Source organism: Rattus norvegicus, chromosome 15 (genome assembly GCF_021556685.1).
Source record: "Rattus norvegicus strain SHRSP/BbbUtx chromosome 15, alternate assembly SHRSP_T2T, whole genome shotgun sequence".
NCBI classification, from domain to species: domain Eukaryota; kingdom Metazoa; phylum Chordata; class Mammalia; order Rodentia; family Muridae; genus Rattus; species Rattus norvegicus.
The window spans coordinates 20342010-20366737 of NC_141548.1; the positions used below are offsets into that span (position 1 = coordinate 20342010).

General features: G+C 48.4%; 1 protein-coding gene across 6 annotated transcripts in view; it reads right to left on the bottom strand.

The window, feature by feature from the left end:
• Positions 1–24728, bottom strand: part of Flnb (filamin B) — a 133087-nt gene that overhangs the window by 11720 nt on the left and 96639 nt on the right. Inside the window, 16 exon segments of one of the 6 annotated variants that reach the window (NM_001431547.1) lie at positions 189–321; positions 3528–3643; positions 4946–5083; positions 5661–5927; positions 9165–9287; positions 9395–9547; positions 10369–10572; positions 11182–11340; positions 13628–13801; positions 14539–14667; positions 16904–17044; positions 17681–17783; positions 18557–18595; positions 21663–21910; positions 23302–23491; positions 24383–24539. In NM_001431547.1, coding sequence (NP_001418476.1) covers positions 189–321; positions 3528–3643; positions 4946–5083; positions 5661–5927; positions 9165–9287; positions 9395–9547; positions 10369–10572; positions 11182–11340; positions 13628–13801; positions 14539–14667; positions 16904–17044; positions 17681–17783; positions 18557–18595; positions 21663–21910; positions 23302–23491; positions 24383–24539 — 2474 coding nt within the window. 6 annotated transcript variants of the gene reach the window in all.

Sequence of the window (24728 nt, forward strand, 5' to 3'; positions counted from 1 at the left end):
TAAAGAGTCTCTATGTTGCTGGCAAATGTGTCGACCGACCCTGTGTTATAAATGATGTCTAGTGGCGGTGTAAAGAAGTTGACTCTCCGGCAGTGTGGTAGCGGAAGAGCCCTACGCAGGAGGCACCGCTGTCCGAGTGCTGCCAGAAAGACTGGGGTTGGGACCTCACTGCCAGCCTTGCTGCTTACCTGGCTCCAGTTCAGACACGTGGCATTCCTCCACGGCTCCCGAGGGGCTGTGCACCTTTGCGTCAATCTTTCCTTTGGCGCCATTCAACCTTATAGCAAAGGATGCTGGCTGGTTAACTTTTAATCCTGACTCCTGAGAAGTTAACAAAGTAGACAGGTTATGGTACCCGGTGTTCCCAAGCACGAGCTGACCCATGGCAGGCTCCAGGTGGGAGTTCTCACGCATCGGGCCTGAATATTCCCATCTGTGAAACCGATGACAAAACATGGCACATGGCGGCCTTGGCTTCCACATCCCTACCAGGAAACAAACACACACTGCACCCTTATATCCAAACATCAGGGTTGGGGAGATGCTTCCGAGATGGGAGACTTGAGACACTCCGGACAAGAGAAGAAAATCCCAAACAAGATCTGCACAGGCCAAAACACTGCTTGGTTCAGCTAAATTGCCGATGCTGTTGGCATGCATCACCACCACCACCACCACCACCACCACCACCACCACCACCACCACCGTCATTACTATCACTACCACCATTACCACCACCACCACCACCACCACCACCATCATTATCACCACCACCATCACTACTATCATCATCATCACCACCATCATCATCACCATCCTCACTACCACCACCACCATCACCACCACATCATTATCACCACCACCATCACCACTATCATCATCATCACCACCATCATCATCACCATCCTCACCACCACCACCACCACCATCACCACCATCATTACCATCATCATCATCATCACCACTACCATCACCACCATCATCACCACCACCATCACTACCACCGCCACCATCACTACCACCACCACCATCATTACCATCATCATCACCATCACTACCATCATCACCACCACCATCATCATCATTACCACTACCACCACCACCATCATTCTTTTTAGGAGGAGTCTGGGTGCAGAGTTCATGACAGGAGCTGAGTTTTTATGTCATTGCTTTTGTTGTTAAATTTTTTTTTTTAAATTTAAGTGCAGGACCGGGCAGCACTTTTGATAAATGCAAAGGAGCAACACGTGCTATGTAGGCTGCACTTCGCCTAACTACTTTCTCAGTTAGTAAAACTAAGCTGTTAAATCTGAATCTCAACTTCCTTGTTTGTAGAATGGACGAACTTCCCGGCCCTATCTCAGAGAGGCCCTATCTCAGAGACTGGCTGTGAGGAACACACAAAACATGATGATCAAGCCTCAGTCCATCCACAAGAAGGCTTCAAGAATGTCATAGCACTATGAAGTACACATTCTTGGAGGGCGGGGCTTAGGGTACTCAGAACAAAGCAAGCTGTTTGATTACGGATGGCCCACACTGTCCAGGAAGTAAGGTTTTACCTGCCCCAGTTTTGGTTTAAACTTGCTGTTCCTCAGAGGCAGCTGCAGAAGTCATACTTAGTATGCAAAGGAGCTATCCAGGAACGTGGTTAAAATGCTGATTTTAACAATGTTTCTAGAAATGCCTAGGCTAGGCGCTGGTGCAAGGACCACATCTCCACAGCAGGCCCCGAACACACCGTGCTCCCTTTCTGGGTCCGTCCCTAGCCACAGACGGAAACGGACCAATTTGAAGCACTTTAAATTGTGTAACAAAGATCAGTTTCTCTAGCAGCGCCTTGATTGGGCAGCCACATGTGGCTGGTGACTATTAAATCACACTGTGATGATGAGGCGTATGCGGAATGTTCTATGAACTCTGCTGCCAGGAGGTTACAGCCTGGGGAGGGAGGCCGTATCACAAACTCAAGGGCTCTTTAATTTCCAGAGAACCCCCCACTTTGTCCCCTCCCCCACACAATGCCAGCCAACTCCACTTTTCTGTGACACCTCAAAAGCCAGATAAAACAAAACATACTTCTCACATCTCCCCAGCACCAGATGTTGTTCAGGCCTCTGCTGAGGGTCTGATAAATAATTTACATATCCCTGAGCATGGAACAATTCACACAGAAATACTCAGGAGCAAACCGTGACAGGAGGACTCGGCACAAGTGCTGGAGAGGAGCAATCATTTCTGTTACCTGAGTCTGTAGCTGCTAAATCCTCAAGAGGGAGATAAATGCTTCTGAAGATCTGAAAAGAAATCTTCGAGATGCGGGAGGGCAGCTCTCTGCCCTCAAGAAATGCCCCATTTATCTCCCTCTAAAGGTTTTAGTTAGGTCGGCCGCAAAAGAGAGTCCTGTTAAGAAGCCTTTAAATGAAACACAAGAAAAACATCTACACCACAGCGACCAGTTAGGACCCCTGGGCTTCTCCCATCGAGACCTCATCAATCGTAATCTGGGATCCTGGTGTGCTAGCTAACGTCTGGGTCTCTAACTAGCCGCAGTCCGTTCTCTCAGCGTAAGATGGGTAGCTAGTTGCTGTTATCATCCATGGCAAATGCCAGTTTGGATTCTAACCCAGGTACTTTTAAGAACTGGGATAGCTAGAGGCTACTTGGAGACCCCACTAACTGGAAACTAGTTTGGGGGTATTCGGGCGATACTGTACAAGCTATTTGCTTCTCCTAATTGAAACAAGTTCAGTGCCCTAAGCTGATACAGAGGCAGCCCCAGTGGCTCTCAGTGTGGCTCTGATGCTAATGTAACCGTGTGTGTGTGTGTGTGTGTGTGTGTGTGTGTGCGCGTGCGTGTACACGTACACATATGTGCACCTGTGGTGATACTAAAGCCAAGGGTACAATCACAGGGGAGCAGGCTTTTGGGGACAGAGCCTTCACTCTTGATACCTCACAGTAGCTGGCTCCTGGCTAGAATCACTCTGAACCATCTTTAAAATTAAGTTAAGAGAGGCTGCCCGTTAGGGTGTTGCAAAGACTTACTGAAGTGACACTGATAAGTTCTCAGGAGAATTCCCTGTACACTTACAAGGAAATCACCCTAATTTAAACAAAAAACTCAGTTAGCTTTAGGGAAAGGAAACCAACAATCACGATAGGTACAAGTAAGTCACCAGACTGGCAGCATTGTCTGTTCTCTTTTGAAATCTGCCCTGCTCCCTCAACCAATGATTAACAGGTTTCCTTTGTTTCTCTTGAATAAATATTTAAAAGCGAACTTGTCCCTCAGTGGTAAGGTATATTGTTTATCAAGTCTGTTTGTGCTTGTACAAATTGTCTTTCGTCTTGAGGGCATAAGGAGGTGACCCTGCCATAGAACTGCTACCCCATGAATGGCAACACCTGGGTGCCAACTGTCAACGGGGCTTGGTACCCAGGACAGGATTAATGTGGCCTCAGGAGTCCAGGAGTCTCACTGGTCGGCCTATGGCCAAGCAGATGGATGCTTCCTTGTGCCTCACCTGAAGGCTCAGAACAGTGAGGCAGCGAGCGTCGTCTGAGGGCGCGATGACGGGCACCAGGTAAGGGCTGTCAGGGATGTGCTCATCGTTGAACTTGATAGACACCTCGTAGTTACCTGTTGGGATAGGAAAGCCCCAGCATTTCAGAGACCTTCAGAAAGGTATTTCCACAGTGGTCACTGCCTTAAGCTGGGCTTCAAATGTCTTCAGAGACTAGCAGTGGTTAGGGCCGTAGCTGATTGATTTTATAGGTGATATGATTTTATTTATATGATTTTATTTATCTCTATATAGAATCCAAGAGACCCCAGGGGCTTGAATAGAAAAGGCAGTTACATCTATATTTTTACTAATCTCTAACTGAAAGGATTCTGCATTAGAAATACCAACTAGCAGTCACCACACATGAGAAGCATCTGCACCTTATATTGCCAATATTATACATTATATATCAAGGTATTTTTTTATTCCATTTTAAGCACTGTACCTATCTTGACATCATCACTTACACTCATCGGTACTTTGAAATTAAGACCATCAATGTACTTGTGTCAAATTTTATCATTTATTAATAATATATCATTTATTAATATACTAATAGTCATCTATGCTTTACTGCTATGTGTTTGATAACTATATTTAATACAGTTTTATTTAAAACAAGGTGCCCTTTGCGGCCCAGGTCAGCCTGGAGCGCACTCTCTAGTTCACACTCTTAAAGATTTATTTATTTATTATATATATAAGTACACTGTAGCTGTCTTCAGACACACCAGAAGAGGGCATCAGAACTCTTTACAGATGGTTGTGAGCCACCATGTGGTTGCTGGGAATTGAACTCGTGACCTCTGGAAGAGCAGTCGGGTGCTCTTAACCGCTGAGCCATCTCTCCAGCCCTCTGGTTCACACTCTTGGCAATCAGCCTCCCAGGTGGGATGGGACACTATACTTGCATTTACAACTGTATTTTAATAAAACGGATTCCTTTTATGACTTAATGTTCTTGATCTTGCATATGCCACAAAACTATGGTGAGGACAGGTTTTATCCAAAGGGCTTCAGGGACAAAGAAGGCGACAAATTTCTGCTCTAGGTTCTCTCAGATGCTGAGAGCAGTCAAACCAGCTCTGAGGTCACTCGAGGGGGGGTGGGGCGGGGGGGGGTGGGGGAGGTGGGGATCCGGATGGTCAGTGGACAGAATGCAGCATTTGAAAGGAAGCAAGCAGAGACCATCAGTAAAAGACAAGAGATGACAAGATCAAAAATCCTCATCTCTTGGAGGACTAAGGGCTCTCCCCATGAGCCCCCCACATGCAAAATGCCTACATGTCTGACCTGAGCTGGTGAATTTCTGATCCTGGCAACTAAACCAATCTCCAGACAAGGAAAACATCCTCAGTCAACCCTTGAGTACATACCAGGCTCTTGGGCAATATAAGACACACCGCATGACCCATTTTTATGGTCATCGAATGTGATCTCGGCCTTACTAGGGCCCTCGACAGCAATGGAGAGGCCACCAGCACCTGCTTCCCGGGTCCAGATGCTGAACTCGGCTGAGAGCAAAGAAACACCCGGTTAGTGAGAGAGCCCGAGAGAAAGAGACCTGGCCCCTCTCCTCGCTCAAGCCAGCAGTGAAGGTCCAGTCCCTCGCCAACACTTCCCTTTGCCCCAAGCAGAACCCAGGCCATCATTGTGGTTTCTGCAGCACCATCAATGATCATGAAGTTCATATGGATTCCAGCACCAAGAACACACCCAAAACCAAACCAGAAAAGGATGTGTGCGCTCAGATTCCGCAGCACCTCCTCCTACACACAGCAGCCACCACGAGAGGGGACCCTCAAGTCACTTTTGTAGCATTCTGAGCTGCACAGCACCGGCTCAGGAACGCACTGGAAATAGTTACTGCTTTCTTCTTCAGAGTCTTAATGGACACTAATGTCAGACTCAGCAAAACCTGTCTAAGCCTGTTTAGCTTCATGTAGGTGAGGGGCTCCAATGTTACTTAGCTTTAAAGGCTTTGAATGAGGAATTTCCCTTACAGTCTCACCCACTGGAGTTTTCTCTTTAGAGCAATGGGTACGGTGTACACTTACTTGTCTCCAGTTAAAACTTGGCCCAAATTCTTACCTGGGATACCTGCTTCTCCCCTCTCCAGACCAGGGCCTCCTGCTCGGACCTTGTGGGCACCCCCTTCTCCGAGGGGCCCCACGGTGAACTGGAAGGGGCTTCCTGTTACGTGCTGTCCACGGTACTTGACGCTGACTGTGTGGACGCCCATCTCCTGGGGCACAAATCTGACACAGTGAGAGTTCTTTCCCACAGGGACGATCTCTGCCTCGGTGACATGACCAGAGGGGCTGGTGACATGGGCAGACATGTCACTGCTGTTGATCTCTGAGAGTAAAAGGTTGGGAGAAGAGAATTAGGGCAAAGGCCTGGGGCCGTGCAGGACACACAGGACAAGCAGAGAAGGGTACAGCAGGTATAGTCCGGGCATGGTGAGGTGCTCGGACTCTCCTTGGGGCTAGAGGCTTGCCTTCCTGTGGCCAACGTGAGGGACTGGCGCTTCCTGTCTCATTGAGCTGTGGCAGCAGCTATGGCTGGAGCCCAGTTACCTCTACATGGCAGCATCACACTAGGACAGCTACAGCATGGGATAAAACTCACATGTTTCTACCCGTTTCTCTCTTACGTTTCTACCAGCTTAGGTACTATGTACCTATGTTGTAAGATTCAAACTTTAACGACAATGGCCGCCTTAGGGAAACACCAGGTGGATGGGACTTTAACACCCTGTTCCAGGAAACGAGCTAACCTCGAAGAGGGAAGGGCCCTTAGCGGTCCACCATCCAAAGATGCCTCTCCATTAAGGAGTGTAAAGGTCACTGTGCGTCATCAAGGACCACCCCATGCTGTTGCCAGAGGCTGTCCTCCACAGGAGTATAAACAGTGTGTGCTTTTGTTACGGGGGGGGGGGGGGGGTCGCCTCTGTCCAGAAGACAGGGCCACCCCAGTGCACCGGATCATTAAACTTCTTGCTCGATTGCATCGTTCTCTGTCTCCGTGTTTTCGTGAGTGGGACCTCCTGGACGTAGGGCTGACCGGGGTCCTACAATGTGTGTATACAAGCAAGTGTGCTACAGCCTGTGTATGGAGGTCAGGAGACAGCTTGCAGGAGTTTTCTCCAGCCAACATGTCAGCCCTGAGAGTCAAACCTATGCCATTGGGCTTAGTGGCAGGCCCCTCAGCCAACTGAGCCACCTCACTGGCCCCAAGAACCTTCATCTCTTATGGTCAAGTCGTGCTGCTTCTTTCGGGCAACAAGGTCATTGAGATACAAAAGTGAGCACGCGTTAACCTCCACGACAAAGGAGGAACCATGTGTGAGCAAGGCTCTCAGCAAAGGCCAAAGAGGCCATGCTCTCAGGAAAGCAGTGCCTTGGGTTGCAAGCACCAGGGAGCAAATCACGTCTACGAGACGAGCTGCTCATGTCACACACACACACACACACACACACACACACACACACACACACACACACACACACACACACACACATGACTCTGCCTGCACTGGCATGGAGGAGACAAGCAGGTGGCACTGGATGTTGCCATCACCTAGAGCCCCGATAGAATTGTACCACGCAGCAGTGCATGGTCCTGTATTCTACGGACAGAGAAAGGAAGAGAGGTTGAGCAGCAGGCACTCCATGGGTGGACCCAAGGTCTGTGCCCCTGTCAGATTCCTTGGGCAAACGCGACCCCACAGACTGGCTTTGGAGAGGTACCGGGGAGGCAACCCAGGCTCCTTACAAGGGTCCCCACAACCTTTGTTCTCTCCTTTCACCACATGAACATACAAGTTAGCCACCTGCAATACAGAAGAAGGTCTTCTTCTTATGCTATTCCAGTTTGACTCACAGCCCCTGAGCTGGGAGGAGGGCAGGTATCCTTGTTGTTAAGATACACTACTTAGTGACTAGGATAATCCAAGAGGCCCGGGTCCCAAGGAGCTGACAAGGTCTCCTCAGGCTAACAGATGAGAGGGGATCCGGTGGAGCATGAGCGAGAGTGTCTCCTGCAGACTCCTCTGCTATCAAGTAACTGAAAAGAATGACCAAGAGCCTGAAGAGGCTTCGGACAGGACAGACGTCCACACGCACGGTTCCTCAGGTACGAGCCGGCAGAGAGAGAGGAAAGGCAAAACACAAAGTGGGAAGCAAACCAAGTCCACATCCTAAGGTCATCCTAGAAATAAGACTAGAATGGAGATATCACATCTTCCCAGGAGAAAGAACAGAGCGCCTCCTGTTGGTGGATGATGGAGAGCAACAGGAGTCAGTCCATTTCTGGAGGAAGGTTTACCCAAGCATGACCAAGTCCAGATTCACTGGCCAGCCATCTTCCTCCACCTTGAAGCATATGAACTCTGTATCACCGACAGTTTGTGAAAAGTGGTCTTGACTGTAGTAACTAGCTGTTAACCACATCCACACTCGAGGACAATGCTGGTGTGTTTGCATGGGAGCCCCCTGACTACAGCTGAGGCGGTAAATGGAATATACAGGGTAGGGAAAGAGCCCCTTCCTCTTAAGATCAGATATGTGCCTCTTTAGCATCTGTATGTGTCTTCATGTGTGCATGCACGTGTGCATATGTGCATGCCAGAGGACAGCCTTAGGCCCTGTTCCTTAGAAGCCATCCACCTTGTTTTTTTTGAGAACATATCTCACCGACCTGAGTATCAATCAGTGACTGGCTGGACAGAGGCCTAGGACCTCCTGTCTCTGCCTTCCCAGTGCTGGGATTACACATAGGCATCGTCGCCCCTGACTTTTCCTTCTTTCAAATTAAGTTCTGGAGATGAAATTTAAGGCCTCACGCTGGTGCGATAAAGACTTTACCAACGTGGCTGTCTCCCTCGCTCCCTTATGCTTCCCCTTCCCTGTAGCGTCTGTGCAACTCCCACAGGCCTTGCCAGTCTGTGGGCAGAGGAGTCTTCAAGCTTTCACGGACACAGGGATTCTCTGTGCACAAAGAATCCCAGCCACATCCCAGACAGGCTGTTCGCCTGCTCCCAGTGCATGTGGCCTCTGTGAAAAACGATTTTACGTGGCTCAGTGGACCCAGCCAGCTTTGCAGCAACGCTCTAGTCCTTCCGTTAAGGATAAGAGAGATGAACCAAAAGGCTGCTGCTAGGTCTCCCACCCTAAATACTTCCAGACCTTGGTTATCAGCAGGCCCTGTTCCTACTGACAGGATTTTCACTGGCAAAGAGTAAAATCTAAAAGCAGATCTCTATTTCCCCTTGGCAATTCAACAAGACTATTTTCATTTGGAAGAAAAAGGTAAGAGGTAAGTAAGCACATTTTTTCTAAGTGAAGCTTCTTTAAAAACAAAAAGCTCACTGTGGTGTCCCTAGCCTACAGCCCTAGCAGGCACTGCGGAGGCTGAGGCAGGAGAATCATAGGTTTAAGGCCACTCGTGCTATGTATTGAGACTTCTCACCCCTTTTTTTAAGTAAATAAGAAAAAGCCTATATAGAATGCAAGTGTCCCCAGGGTGGACAGTGTGCTTTAGGTCATGCCTGCACTCGGTCCCGAGGCGCTGGCTGCTGCCTGTCCCACTCACCTGGGATCTTCAGGTTCAGGTCACAGATACTGCCAACCGTGGCCACAGATGGAGCCCGGCTCGTCCGGGTGATGCTCTCCTTGACTCTTCCCTCACCGCTGATCTTCACAGTGAATGGGCTTCCTGCGAGAACGAGAGGGACCCCGTGAGCAGCCTTGACGCTAAGGCACACCAGATGGCATTTACCAAAAACCCAAACATCACAGAGGAAGGGCAGAGGGGTCTCATACCAGGCACATGCTCGTCAGCAAATTTGGTGGAGACGATATAGACCCCAGGCACAGTGGGGAAGTAGGACACCTTGCAGGTACCGTCCTCCAGGTCCTCTGTCTGGATGTCCACCTTGCTGGGTCCTTCTACTGCCAAGGATATGCCACCATAGCCTGCAACACAGCAGCCTATCCTGACACAACTCCTAAGGGCGGGGTGTGATGAATGCAGAAGGGATACCTGGCCCTTGATACCGAAATAATTTCCACAGAGCAAAAGGAGAAAGCTAAAGGCTCTGAGAATTTCTACAGCAGGATAACCTGCCAGTCATGGCGTTGACCAGACGACTGCTTCCTTGAAGGTATCTATAATGTCCCATTCAAACATGTATGTGTCTTGGGGAGCTGTATGCCCCTCAGTGAATGCCTGGATTGTCTTTAGGGGTTATCTGAATTTTCAAACAGTGGGCCCGAGAGTTCAACAGCATGAAATCCTACCCGTGAGCATTGAAGGGAGGGGTGGCGGGCAGAAATCTTTCCAATCTGTGTCCTGGGATTATAGCTTTGACTAGAGCTCTGCCATGGCCGCTCAAGAAGACAGAGACAAAGGCACTGGGATGTGGTATGGCTTGAGAGAGCCCAAGGTAACTCAAAGCATCTCAAAGAGAGATGTGGGGACGCTATGCCTTATCTTGCTCAAAGCACCATTCAACTGTCCCACCATGTTCGCTGAGGAGACCCTGGGAGCTGAGAACAGTGCTATGAGCACACTTAACAGATTCGTGAGATCTTTTAGGTGTGGGTTTGGATCCTGGAAACAGATGGGATGGTTATTCCCAGGTGTCTCAGTTTTTTTTCTCTTGCGATTCAGGTAGAAGCAAGCACTCTCATCTAAGAGGCTGAAGGAGGCATGGGGATAAAAGAGTTGGCAGTATGAAAAGAATGAACCCGTTGCCACACGCTCTGGGCATTTCCCAAGGGACCACCCTACAGACCTGCATCTCTCGTGTCCACGATGAAGTCAGACATCTCGAAAGTCCGGCCTTCTGACAGGCCTCGGCCATAGACTTTGGCACGGCGTGCATCACCAATCTCAGACTGGACCACCATGATGGATACAGGGCTATTGGCCACGTGGTTGCCGTTCTTCTTGATGCTGACTAGATGTTCACCCACCTCTCGGGGGATGAAGGAAATGCCTGGACAAGAACACAGGTGGAGGATTATTAAGGGGATGGGGAGAAAGGATGAAGGGAGAAGTGAGGGGAGGAGAATGGTTGTGATACAGAATGTGTTCATGATTAACTTGACACAGTCTAAAATGATCTAGGAGAAAGACCCTATGTGTGTCTGTGATGGACGGACGGCCTTTCTAGATTAGGTTAACTGAGGTGGGAAGATCCAACCTTGACGTTGTGCTCACTCGATGGACTGGGGTTCCAGACTATATAAAAATCAAGTTAAGCTGAACGCCAGCCTTCATCTGTCTTGCTCTCTGTCACATAACAATTTCCACCGTGATGGGCTATATCACTGAACCGAGAATGAAAATACTCCTCTCCGTTCTCACTCTGCTTTTGCAAGGTAGTCTGTCATAGCAGTGAGAAAACTGACCAATATGGCGTAGTCTCAAAACTGGAAATATGACTGCCTTACATTGCAACAATCCAACATCCACAGATGTTAACACTGATGGGGAGGCCTATGTGTGATACAGGTTACCACAGCATCCTCCAACGAACCACCCACTTCCTAGGCATCTCTGCTCCCGACCCTACACCCTACCATGCTGGCAGGCCGAAGCTCACCAATGTGGTTGTTGGGTAGTCTCTTTAGCAGACAGGGCTCATCACGTCCAGATGGGGCCTTGATACTGGCTGTCAGGGTGCTGAGGTCGGTCTCACTGATGTCCAGAAGGAAGTCAGCAGCCGAGCCCAGCTTCACTTGGGAGCAGCGTCTGCTATCATCTGAGAAGAAGCAACATGGCTCCGGTTACATGTGCTAGCATAGCTCTAGCTGTCTAGAGTACCGTCTACATGGCACTTGGAGATGTGCAGTCCAGAATCTATTACCCACAGGTGGACACTAGCCATGTGCCTCTGACAAGGGGTATATAATCATCATCGTAGGAGGATGATGGGCAGTTATGACTGGTTCAGAGCAAGACAAGGAAGGAGCTGGAAGGAACCTGAGCTGGAAGGAGGAATCCTTGTGAACTGACTTCTAAAGGAAATCTTTGACATGTAGAAGAACTAAACATCTATCTTTTATTTGTATAAAACTCAATTCAAAATGGATCAAACGAGACATCAAGATGAGACTAGGAATTTGGAAACTGCAGGAGGAAATAGAAAAAAAACCCAAAACCCTAAAAAACAAAGATTCCAATAGCACAGTAGATAATCTCCAAAGTGACAAATGGGATTACATGAAGTTAAACGGCATCTGCACAGCAAACAAAATGTCAGAGAGGAGAGACAGTCTATAGAATTGGGAGGTAGGGTAGGAACAGGGGTGTGACCTTGTCTACACATCGAGGTAAGGAATTAATCTGCATAATATAAAAAGAACTGCAAGAGATTAGAAAGTAAAAAAAAAATCATTCAAACAATATGGGTTAGTAACAGTTCTCAAAAGAAATAACAAGTGGTTAATAAGTATTTTTTAAAAATGAGCTCAATAGAAAAATTAGCCAGCAGAAAAATGCAAATTAAACCTATTCTTTTTTCAAGACAGTGTTTCTCTCTGTGTACCCCTGGCTATTCTGTAACTCTCTCTATAGACCAGGTTGGCCTTTAACTCAGAGATCCACCGCCTCTGTCTCTGGAATGCTGGGACTAAAGGAGTTCACTGCCACTGCCACTGCCACTATGCAATCTGTTTTGAGACACCGTCTCACCCCAATCTGAATGACTACCATCTACAACTCGAAGTACAACTATTGATGGCAAAAGGAATCCTTATTTGCTGCCGGTTGGAATGTAAACGAATGCCGCCGCCCTCTGTAAAAAATCAGTGTGGAAAGTTCTCAAAAACCTGAGAGTAGATTTACCATTTGATCAACCTCTACTACTCCTGAAAGACTCTAAGTCAATACACCACAGAGACACCTGCGCATCCGAGTTCACTGCTGGTCTATTCACAATAGTTAGGGGACAGAACCAGCCTAGAAGCCCACCAACGGATGAGAAGATAGAGAAAACGAGCTGTGTAGAAAGGATGAAATAATATTTAAAAAGTTAAATCAGAATATCTGCAGGAAAACAGATGAATGGAAATTGTCATATTAACTGAAGTCAGGACGACTCAGAAAGACCAACACCACATGCTTTCTATCCGACGTTAAGTATGTGTCTGTCTGTCTGTCTGTCTGTCTGTCTGTCTGTCTGGGGGGGGGGGAAGAAACTAGAAAGGGACCATGAGAGGGAAGGAAGCTATCTTAAGGGAGGGGGACATAGGGGAAGTGAGAGAAGGTAAGAAAATACATGTAGAACAAAAACAGAACAGGGAACAATTTGAGGGGTGAAGGGAACCCCTAAGAGGCAGGCAGTAGGAGAGGGTCATAGAGGAAGAGGATGAATTAGAATAAAGTATAATACATATATATGAAAATTCAGTAATAGAAGCCATTACTTTGTATTCTGAATTTTAAAAAAATATTAAAGGAATTTTTGGCAACAGAAGGCAGTTCCCACTTGCTGCCTTTGGGCATTTCCCAGAGAAGCTTGAACCCCACTCCCCACAGTGTTACTGCGTGCTGCAAACAGGTCTAAGTATTACAGAGGCAAGAACTTGGACGTGTACATCTCCAGAGAACCCACCATATGCTCCAAACTCAGCCGGCAGAACAGAGGCCAGGAGTGTAGGTTATGGAATGGAATACCTTGCCTCTGAATAAAGGGAGCTTGGCTAAATGGCGAGCTCCACAAATTTCAGTTTTCTGACCAGTAAAAAGGAGCAGATATCTAACTGAAATAGCGCGATGTCGATAGGCCTCTTTCGTTCCTGCACTCTGCCTGCAAGCATCACCTTAATTCTTCCTTCTGAGGGCTTGCAAGCATGGCCTTGCTTTCTGGTTGGTAACTCTTGCTTTTTCTTTGTTATGAGAAAAAGAGGGTCTAGGCAGCTCGGTCAGACTTAGAAACCAAGTGCTGACCTAGATTGCCACCCCAGGCTGACGAGGAGATGGGGTGGGGTGGGGCTGGGCAGAGCTCAACCACCCAGGAGACATTCCTGTAAGCTGGGTAACCCTACCTGTGATCTTGGCAGTGAAGGGGCTGCCAGGGATGTGCTTGTCATTGTACTTGACCAGAATGCTATAGTCCCCTGGCAAGGTGGGCAGGTAGGTCACTGTACATGTCCCGTCTTTGTTGTCAATGCAGCTGATCTCTGCTTTTGAGGGCCCTTCAATAGCCAAGTCCAGACCACCTGAGAGAGAGGGTATGGAGGGATGGTAGTCAGAGAGAAATGCTTTATTTCTAGACGGACAATGCCTCTGCGGGAGCCCTGACACCAGGGCCTGCAGACTCATACATTCCATGTGGGAATCAAGACAAAGCGATCTTCAGGGGAAAGCCTAGGGAAACACAACCACTGTGAACCACACTGCAAACCCCTGCTTAAATAACCCCAGCCCTCGTGGTGCTCAGGGCGGATGCCACCAGCAGAGCCACAGGCTGAGGAATCTGTGAATACTGTGGTTGGCAGAGCCCTTCAGCTAGAATGTACAGCTAAATAACTTGTGGGAGGTCCTGAGGACCGACGAGCAAAATGAACAAAAATAAGGCCATTTTCAATCAAAAGCCCACTTGAATTCTCAGCGAGTCACATGAAATAGCTCATAATACAAATCTGATTTCATTCACAGTAGAATTTAAACGTTTCTGTTTTGAGCAGGAGATTTTTTTTTTTATACGAGAGACAATAATGAGACAAATAATAGCATACAATAGTGATTTTTTTTTCCTTTTTCTTCTGAGATGCTACCTCACTGTATGGCTCAGGCTAGCTTTGGACTCCTCCTGGGCTGAAGAGATGCTCCCACATCAGTCTCCTGAGAATCTGGGACTACACTAGTGCTACCACTCACAGCACGTTTCAATCGCGTTCACTTCTCTCTCCAAAAGGAAGGCTATCCATGCATAAACATGTAAATCACGCAATACCTTCTCCAGCATCCTCCGTGACGATGGTGAAGGTGGCGGTTTTGTTGGCTACTCCATACACAAGGCCTGGACCGTACGCAGACACACTCCCACTGTTGGGGTAGTTCACGTAGAACTGGAGGGGGCTCTCTGCATTTGCCAAGGAGAAAACAAAACTGGGACTCATTAAATGGTAAGTGGATACCTCAGATAATAGGCAGTACATTAAAGTCTAGACCAGAGCAGGGTGGGTGGGGGACCCGATGCAGGAGATTTCATCTCAGCCTAACAAATGAGAAGGCCGCATCTGCATCAGGGAGTTAGAAGTTGCTTCCCAGAGAGAAGGCTACTTGTTAATGCCATTCAAACTCTAAGGCCTCTTCTTGAGGAAAGAACCCCACAGTGATCCTTATTGCCCACCGCTCCTCTCATCCCTAGTAAAGCTCACGTGCAAAACAGGAAATCATCTGGGGGGGGGGGGTGACCTATGTACGGGACATTAAAGATCCATGTGTATTAACTCGAGAGGTTAGCCATGGGGCGTTGTCACATTAGAGACAAAGCAAACTGTCTTTATATGTAAGACTGATATCATCCCAGAGCGGCTGGTGTAACGGCTCAGTGGGTAAAGAAGCTTGTGCAAACCTACTGGCATGCATGTGATTCCCTAGAATCCATGTAAAGGTATACAGAGAGAAGTAACTGTACAAAGCTCTCCTCTCAGCTCCACATGCATACCTTGGCATGTGTGACCAGACACATACATCATACACACGCATGGTAATAGAAGAGAACCACTATGTGTTCCTTTAACAGGATAAATCTAAATGCACTAGTAAGTACATTGAAGGCATCTGAGGAGGTAGTCACACTGGCAACGGAGGGGAAGGGTGAGAGAACGGTTGCTGTTTTCGGTAGTCTCACTGGATAGACCAGGTTGGACTCAGCCTCCTGAATGAGTTTATAGGCATCTAGTGCCTGCCCGAAGTTTGAATAATGACTGTTCTCTAAATCCTGCACCTATATCATTAGAATACTTAAACAGAAGCACTGCTTTAACCAAGTATTGTGCATACATGTGAACGTAAATGGAAGCAAGTTACAAACCAAGAAGGATTTTTTTTTAAAAAGAATTACTTATTCATTTTATGTATATGAGCTCAGACCCACCAGAAGAGGGCATCAGATCACATTATAGATGGTTGTGAACCACCATGTTGGTTGCTGGGAAATGAACTCAGGACCTCTGGAAGAATAGTCAGTGCCCTTAACCATTGAGCCATCTCTCCAGCCCCCACAAGAAGTATTCTTAATTCCCACCTCAAAAGCCTAATTTTTCCAAACGGAAAACAGATGAAGAATATGAAGATTCAGCCCACAGAGAAAGAATTAGAAAGACACAGTATATGAAAGGCTGTCTCATCTCATTTGCAGGAGGAACAAACACCAAGGTACCATGCACTTTCGATTACCAGACTGACAAGAAACAATTGCAAAGTAGATTCCATAGGGCAAGCCTGTGGCGCGACAGGTGCTTTCCTTCACTGCTTGGATCCATGTGTAACAGTCTCAGGAAGAGCACTATGCTACAGTGTATCCAAGTTTCAGAGGCCCGAGTCTAGCCCCATAGCCCTTCTGCCCAGGGGGACCAAATCCCACAGGTACACCAAGAATGTCAACAGGAGAGGCTACAGCAATGGCAGGAAGAGCAGAAATGCTCTCCAGCAGGGTCATCCAGATGGGGAAGAGCTATGGCATATGTAAACCTGTGCAGCTTTCCTGGATGTGCTGTCAGAGGGAAAAGGCAAGGACTGCTGATGTGGGTACACGCCCCTTTCCGTAAAGGGGGCTGGATTTTAAAATACGTGTTCTTATTTGCATGGAGTCTTAAAGAGATTTTTCTAAAATTGAACATAAAATTTACCAACAATTAATCTCCAAGAGGAGGCAGAGGAAGGCTATAGGTATCATATTACCTACTCAAAATATTAAATTAGAAGATATTTAAATGGTTACAAAGAGTAACAACTAACACGGGTAGGAAACACAAGCTAGCTCTCTGTATGGGGGCCATCTGTCTTCTAAGCCCTGTGTCTTAGGTAGGATGTGAGCCTCTCCTAAGTCCCATATCTCTCAGGGTCTTGCAGGCCAGGCCAGAAAGCCTCCTTTCCTGTACCACAATTGACAGTTATGAAGACACACAACCACATCCACACGGCCCTGTACCCTGGCCCAGGAGGCTGAGATGTATTCTAACTGTTCAGGAAGCAGACTGGCTGGCTGTTTTTGAATGGAAGCCAACACATTGTTCCTGGATCTGTCTTGGAAAGCTTTCATAAGTCTCCCAGATGATCAAAGGGCTAGAGAGCTGCTATACCCCACTTACCAGGGATGTGGCTGCCCATGTACTTGATGTGCATCTCGTGGAGGCCAACTTCAGTGGGGGCATATCTCACAGTGACCGTGCCGTCCTTGTTGTCCACAATCTCAGGGGTAGCTTTCTTCCCAGACGGCATATGCACCTGGCCTGGAGAGCATAGAGACACAGGGCAATGAGATCACCGGTGACCTTTCCCCAAGCAGCAGATGTAACGGATGTCCTTACCACAAAAGGTTTTCAGATCCCAGAACCTCATGCCACTTGAAACATCCAAGTGCCACACCCCACCCGTGGGAAAACTGAGACCCCCTTGCTTTCTACGGCTTCCCCTTGGTTTCCACAAAATGCAGAAAGGAACTAGTTCACAAATAAATACATGGGGTCTCCAGCAGTCCAATTACAAGCACAAAGAGGATCTGAGAAGGCCACAAACCAATAAGCAGGAAAAGAGAGGTTGGGCTCCCGGAAAGGGACGAATACCACAGATCTGTATGTGACAATCAGGTGTGTTTGGAAAGTGAGTGGTCAGAGAATGCAGGAAAAAAGAAACAGAAACCTGGCAGCAAGAGGTATCTAAACAAAGAAGTTCCTAGCCTGAGGAGAAACACAAGCTTCCTCAATAATGTAATGGACGCTATAAACAACCACCTCTTCAGAGAAGAAACTCGGTCTGCATCTCTGTCCCTGGGCAAGGAGCCAGTTATGGTAGTCACCTCCCCAACACTGCTCTGGGGTTCAGGTGCAACAACAGATAGAGTAAGGTGATCCCCCACAAGGGTTTACCTGTGATTTCTCCTTTCCTGACGGCAAACGGAATCACCAAGTCAAAGGGCTTGAAGCCTAGTCCGTTCATGTCACTCACTGGGACATAGGCCTCTTCCGTAACCTAAAAACACGAGAGAGTGGTCACTTGGTAAAATGGACAGCAGTGTGGACTGGTGGAACTGTAGGGGACAGAACTGCTGGGAATTCTACAAGGCAATGAGGCCTAAATTTGGGGGTGTGGCCACGAGCATCTACGGGCTCTGTATGACTGGGCCTGGGCCGAGCTGGAAGGCCCGAGAAGTTCCTCTGATCACTTGCTAGAAACCGCTTGCTCAGCAGTGTGCTTGTAGAATTCCCAGTGTCACCTCACAGGAAAATGGATGAGGGAGAGAGCAATGTCTGAGTCCCAAGAGGCTCCACACCTAGAAAAGGTTTAGTTGCTTGTGGCCTGGAAAAGAAGGTGTGTTTTAAAGTGGCAGAGTGGTAGCAGGCGGCTTTGCCCCCGGACAGACGCAGAAGCAGTAGCCCGGAGTCAGGAGGAGGCCTGCCAACGCCGTCCATCTCGTTCTTTAAAAGAGGGGGGAGGGGGAGACACCGCACCGAGCGTGATCACAGACACGATGGCTGGCGGGCGATTCGTGGGGAGCAGGTGGTGACATGAGGTGGATCTTACAGAGAGAGAGAGAGAGAGAGAGAGAGAGTGGGGTTGTGATGAGGAGGTGATCGGTGGGGGGACACACCCACGGCCAGGACACCAAGGGCTTAAGCGATTCCCACAAGCAGGCAGTAAGTAGCTCTTCTAAAATGAAGGCTGAATAAACCCAGAAATGCAAAAAGACAAAATGAAAAACCAAAGTGTACCCAGGGCCTGAATCCAGGGGGACATGCATTTACCGGTGCCTCCTCCATGGCTGTCACTTCCCCATCGGTGGCCTAGTTGATGGCAAATGAAGGTTAATTGGGAATCACACCAGAGGGATATTTTTTTACCCAAGATCCTACAGCTCGAGTGCTATCCCCTTCCCCACTATTCCAGCAGGTGTTGGTTGTGTGTTTGGTTTTTGTCTTCTGAGACAGGGCCTCTCGTGTAGCCCAGGCTGGCCTTGAACTCGTCATGGACTCCGAGGATGCTCCAAGGATGGCCCTGAACTGCTTATTCTCCTGCCTCTATTTCCCAAATGCAGGGATTTTAGGCATGTGCTAGATAAGTGCGTTAAGTTCTTACTACACTTTTCAAGGGAAAGCTGTACCCTCTGCACATGTCAGAGCACTTGTCCTTTGAATCCACAACTCACGAGTAAGGGATGTGTATGGGAGTTTGAAGCCACCAGTGGTCATGAAGGACTGAAGTCATCTTTGTGGCTATTGGCCAGACTGGCTTGGGGGAAGCAGGCGAGCCTTGAGGCTACACGTTACGATCCCTTGCCTGAAACTCAAGTGTCCACTGTGTAAGCAGAGAAAACTGACGGCAGTCATCCTGGCATGGAGTCAGGAAGAAGTGTTTTTTTTTTTTTTTAAATTTGATGTCTTATTATTTTGCTTTATTTTGTGGATGTGTGAGGTACATGTGTGTTCATGTGAACACGGCTGTGAACAGTGCAGAAGCCAGAGCTCCTCCACATATCAGTCTCCTAGTACTTTGCACCTTACCTTTTAACTTTGGATCTATTTATTGGACGTGCATGAGTGTTTTGCCTGCATATATGTATGCACACCACGTGTTTGGTACTGAGAACCAAATTCAGGTCCTCCACAAAAGTGGGAAGTGCTCTTAACCGTTAAGCCGGGCCTGCGACTCCTACAGCTAGGTTTTGAGATTGGGCACTGGGCGCTCACTAAACTTCAAGCTCGCTGATTGGCTGGATTAACTGTTTAGTAAGTACCCAGGGTTTTCCTGTCTCTGCCCTCCTGATTACAGACACGGGCAGCCTGCCCAGACTGATCTTTATAAGTGCTGGAAATCTGACCTCACACCGTGCTTCCACAACTGCTTTACACGTGGAGCTGGTCCCCTAGCCTTTAATCACTAATGTTCGTTTATGGTGTAGAGGGTTTAAGATTTGTTGGGTAGATTTTAAAAATGATTTATTTATTTTTATGTGCAAAGGTGTTTTGCCAGACGCGTATCTGTGTGAGGGTGTCAGATCTCCTAGGACTGGAATGTCTGACTATTGTGAGCTGCCATGTGGGTGCTGGGAATTGAACCTAGGTCCTTTGAAAGAATGGCCAGTGCTGTTAACTGCCTAGCCATCTCTCCGGCCCCAGTCATTAACACGTCTGAAAGTTTTAGCATCTTCATCTAAAAAAAAAAAATTGTCCAGCTTCACGTTCCTGATTCAACCGACCCAACAAGGAAGGGCCCCTCCTCCTCCTCCTCCTCTTCTTCCTCTTCCTCCTCCTCCCCCCCCTCCTCCTCCTTCTCAGCTATGACACAGATCAAAGGAGCTGTGCACTGCGCTGTCTGCAGGAAGGGCTTTTCTGACATCTAAGCTTTGCCTCTAGGACCATGGCTGTGAGAGGCCAACTCAAAACCATGTCTCCGGCAGGAAGGCCTTCCAAGGCTCTACCTGCATTCTTGCAGCTAGAACCTCTCAAAGCTCTCAGTTAGGCTGCTCATCCGTGAACCTGCATGTCACAAACGAGTGACACATTTAACGGAGCAAGCCTCGGTGGTCTCACTAAGGCATCTGCTAGTCAGGCGTCCATGCTCTTCCAGTCTTGAGCCTTCAGAGGGAGATTCGAATCGCCCAGCGAAGGGCGTGAAGTGAATTCCCTTGAGTTGTAAGTAGGACTTAAGGGATGCTCACTTCTAAGGAGTCTGGAAGCCGTCACTTCCGGCCTCTGACCCTCTGCTAATGCGGTCTTCCACATTTTACCTTGGCTTTCTCACTCGGACCTCAGCATCCGGGATCTCTTCTTATCCCAGCCATTGCAGTGGCACTGAGATCTCTGCCCAGGGCTGCTCATCCCTAAACTAACTTACAAGATCATGCTTACTAGGGGCTAAACACAACACAGTACAACTCCAACTTGTACTACAACTCCAACTCGAACACTTTTCTAAGGAGAACTGACACTCTCATTGCAATGCTTTCTCCCCCAGAGACGAAAACACTCCCCAATGGACAGCGTCCAAAGCTGACAAGTGTTTACATATTTGAGATATGAAAGAGTTTCCAGGCCTCTGGCCGGATGTTTATAGCTGAACACACATGGAGAGAAAGGAGAAAAGCTTCAACCGATTATAGATGGGAACAGGGTCCCTGGGCTTCTGTTTGGAATGGCCTCTTTCTGCCCTTCTCCACGGCTGTCCAACATGAAGTAATCAGAAAGCATGTCACAGGTGGTGGGTGGAGTTGGGTCACCAGCAGCCCGCGGCCTGTGGTTGGGTGGCTGTTCTTCTGCATCAAAGGACACAGTGAGGGAGCCCACAAGGCACCTGATATCTGTCTAGACTGGGCAAACAGGGCTCGCCTCTGAGGTTTATGTGGTAAGTCTACTGTAGTTCCTCCATGGTGCCCAAGGAAGAACCTTAATAATTAGAGAAGATCTAAAAGGCACCCAAGGACTGAAAATTAAAGGCTCTAGTTATTTGTCAGCCGGGATGTTCACTCAGATCTCTCTGGCTTTAAAAGACAACACAGTTTCCCCCCCTTCTGAATCGACCCAAACACAACTGGAGGTTCTGTGCATCCTGAGTCAAGTGTATAGACAAGACAACATGATAACCTTTCTCCTCCAGTCGTGGAGATGGGAAAAGAGGCACAAATATTTTTCTTACTGTTTTCCAATTTTTCTGTAAAACTGTCTCCCTCTGTGCTAGCTTACGTGAAGATGTTGCCTAACTTCCTTGGCTTGACAGATGCCTCCATGACTCAAGAGACTTCCCTTCAAACTGCTGCTTCAAGAGATTGTACCCAGGGTCAAGGCTGTGAATAAGGGTTCAACAAATGACGTTTGTGACTGTATCTGCCAGCTCAAGAGAAGGACCCCTGCTTACCATGACTGTGAAGGGGCTATTGGGAATATCAACGCCACCAAAGCGCACATAGATCACGTAGGTGCCTGGCTTGGCGGCAGTGTAGAAAATGTCATAGGTGCCATCTTCATTTTCAATGACGTCAGCTTCAGCCTCCGTGCCATCTGGGGTGAGGATCACGCAGGTGACTTTCCCCTTCCCTGCAGTCTTAGCATCCACTACGAAGCCCACTTCCTCGCCAGTTTTCACAGTGGGGGCAATGCCAGGACCTGTAAAAGAAGGTCAGAAGAAAATCAACATATTGGATATTTGCCTCAGAAGAGGCCATCCTACATTGTGCTGTCCGTGTCTGTGAAGGCCAGACCTTTACTTCTGCCAGGCAGAGACCTCCCAGAGATCAACGGAAAGGGTGCTACTCAAAGGAATATCTAGACCAAGCATGGTTTTGGCTTTGCGACCCCTCTCCAAACAGCAGTCGGCCAGTCAGCCTGTCTTTCTGTCTCTGATTTACAAGGTGTATAACAAATTATGAAGGGGGCACCAGTCAAAGTGTGCAAAGCACAGAAGGGCAACAGGGAGGGCTAAGAAAGCTGCTCACACAGTGGGAAGAGGAAGAGGAAAAGGAGTGAGCATAGCTGGGTAAGGGGAAGGCTCCAAATGACAGAACAAGAGCTGAGACCAACAGGTACCACCAGCCCACAAAAAATATCCCTGCAAAGCCAGGGGAGGAAAAGAGTTCTGAAAAGTCAGGAGGAGATCCCCAGCTCTTGACACAGATAACGCCTCAACAGGTTGTCAGGGACTGACACAGACTGGCAGTATTGTTTCCAGTGTTAGGGGAGATAAAAAAAAAAGGGTCAAGGTGGGCTACTCACAACCTTGAGCAGGGTGAGGTAGAGAACCGATCACAGCCAGGGTAGACCTACGCGCTCAGTTCCCTTTGTGTGCATGCATGTTTGGGCAGTCCTCTCAGTACGTGGGTTCTGGGAGTTGGCACGTACCCTCACCCATTGCTCAATCTTGCCAGCCCAGGTTTCATGTTTTAGAGTTTGCTAAAGCAGCAACACTGAGCTGCACAAGTTGATCTTAGAAACAGGAAGGCACAACACCAGGTGGGCTCTTGGGAGGCAAGGTGAGGGTGAGGGGTAGGGGGGTAGGGATTAGCATCTGGCAGCATCCTCAGCTACAGGGCAAGTTTGAGGCCAGTCAAAATACATGAGACCCTCCCTCCCTTTTTAAAAATGGGGAATACCACATTGAACTGGTAAGATGGCTCCATGGGTAAAAGTACCTGCATCCCCCTGCTTCTCATGGTACTTTCTGTTGGAGACTTTACTGGTACCCCCACCTCAGGAGAGGCCCCCTAACCCTAACATCATATTCAGCACCTCCAGCACCTGATCTTACTCCTTCTTTGTTGTAACCCTGCGATGCCATCTCTGACACCTGGAAACGCTTCTGGAATCTAAATGTTCTCACCTCCCAAAACCTTCACTCTATGTATGTATGTCTGTCTGTCTGTCTGTCTGTCTGTCTGTCTGTCTGTCTGTCTGTCTGGCGCCCAGAGAGCCGAAGCAACTTTCTCTGATCACATAGCTATTAAGCGGCACAGAGAAGGCCAGAACACACATTCCTCACCCCCGCCTTCCCCTGCACTCACCTGTGGCCAAACACTTGCTGGCATCGCCGGTCTGCGTGGCCCGGATACGATAAGGAGAAAGTGGGATGTTGTCTCCACCATAGGTGACCCCAATCATATAGCGTCCGGTCTTATCAGGGATATAGGTAACGGCGTAGGTGCCATCCTTATTGTCGTGGACGGTGGCTCTTTGAGGCTTTCCTTCTTGGTCCTGCGAATCACAGAACAATGGTACTTGGGATGCTGCTATCAACAGAGAAACCCAGCACAGCAAGCTGCACTCTCTCCTTGGAACCTCTATAGGTGGGGAGCGGAGGAAGAGACTGGTGTGATCCTTTTCCATTGCTTTTGGGTAGGGAAAGAAGAGGGTCACAGATCACACCACAGTGGTCTGTCAAATAGTATTGGAGCATCACTACAAGGACATGGCAGAAGCTTACAGTCCACCTTTCCCTTTCCTTCCCTTCCTGTCACCAACAGAACACTCCTCCTTAGCCAGGCACACCACGGCTTTGCCCCCAGGTACAACCATGGGACTATGAGACAAGAGGGGATCTTCTCCTAAGACTGCTTGAGACAGATCATCCATCTATGAGAGCCTTTTCCTCTCCTGTCTTCCTTTCTTCTGGTTCCCCCTCTGTTCCCGAGGGGCACTGGCAGGCTCACGGTCCATGAGGAGACACGAAGGACTGAGACACACACTCGGTCAGAGAATGCTGGCTTCCTTGTGAGCGACACAACACCTAGGTGGCCTACCTCCGGCTTCCTTCCCAAGGAAGGAAAATCCCGGGTTGGAAGCTCTGTGGTATGTGAAGTTTTCGCTGATAACCAACCCAATAGGCAATTAAAACATCTAAAAGCAGGGGAAGATGAGATGTAGTGACAACTGGTATCCCAACCACGGTCACTGCAGAAGCTCTGGTGAGCGCCTTGTTCTCCAGTGGAGATATTGACCCAGAGATGTCCCCAACACGTGTACAATGCAGTAGAAATTAATCATTGAACTCCTGTTTCCATCCCTTTCCAGAATATTGTCTTACTAATAAGGTTTCGCTCCGCCCCTTCCAAAAAAAAAAATACAACCAAACAACCACACAGTTACCGTGATCTGGACAGCAAGTAGGCCTTCGCCGGCATCTCTGGCATCAATGGCAAACTCCACAGGTAAGCTGGCGGGCACCCCATAGGCACTGAGGCCAGGCCCGGAGGCGGTCACTTTGCTCGCATCATATGTGGGAAGGACCTTGACCTTAAAGGGACTTGATTGACACACAGAAGCCTGGTCAGTAAGGATATAGGCCAGCCCTGCCCCATCCGTGATGTCTCTTATACAAGGAGCTAAGGTTGAAAGGAAGATTTCTATAAGAGGTGAGAGAGCAGTGGGCTTAGTAAAGGACCGGAAGTCCATTGGAAATACAGAGCCACGAGGTATTAAGGCGTTAGACGAC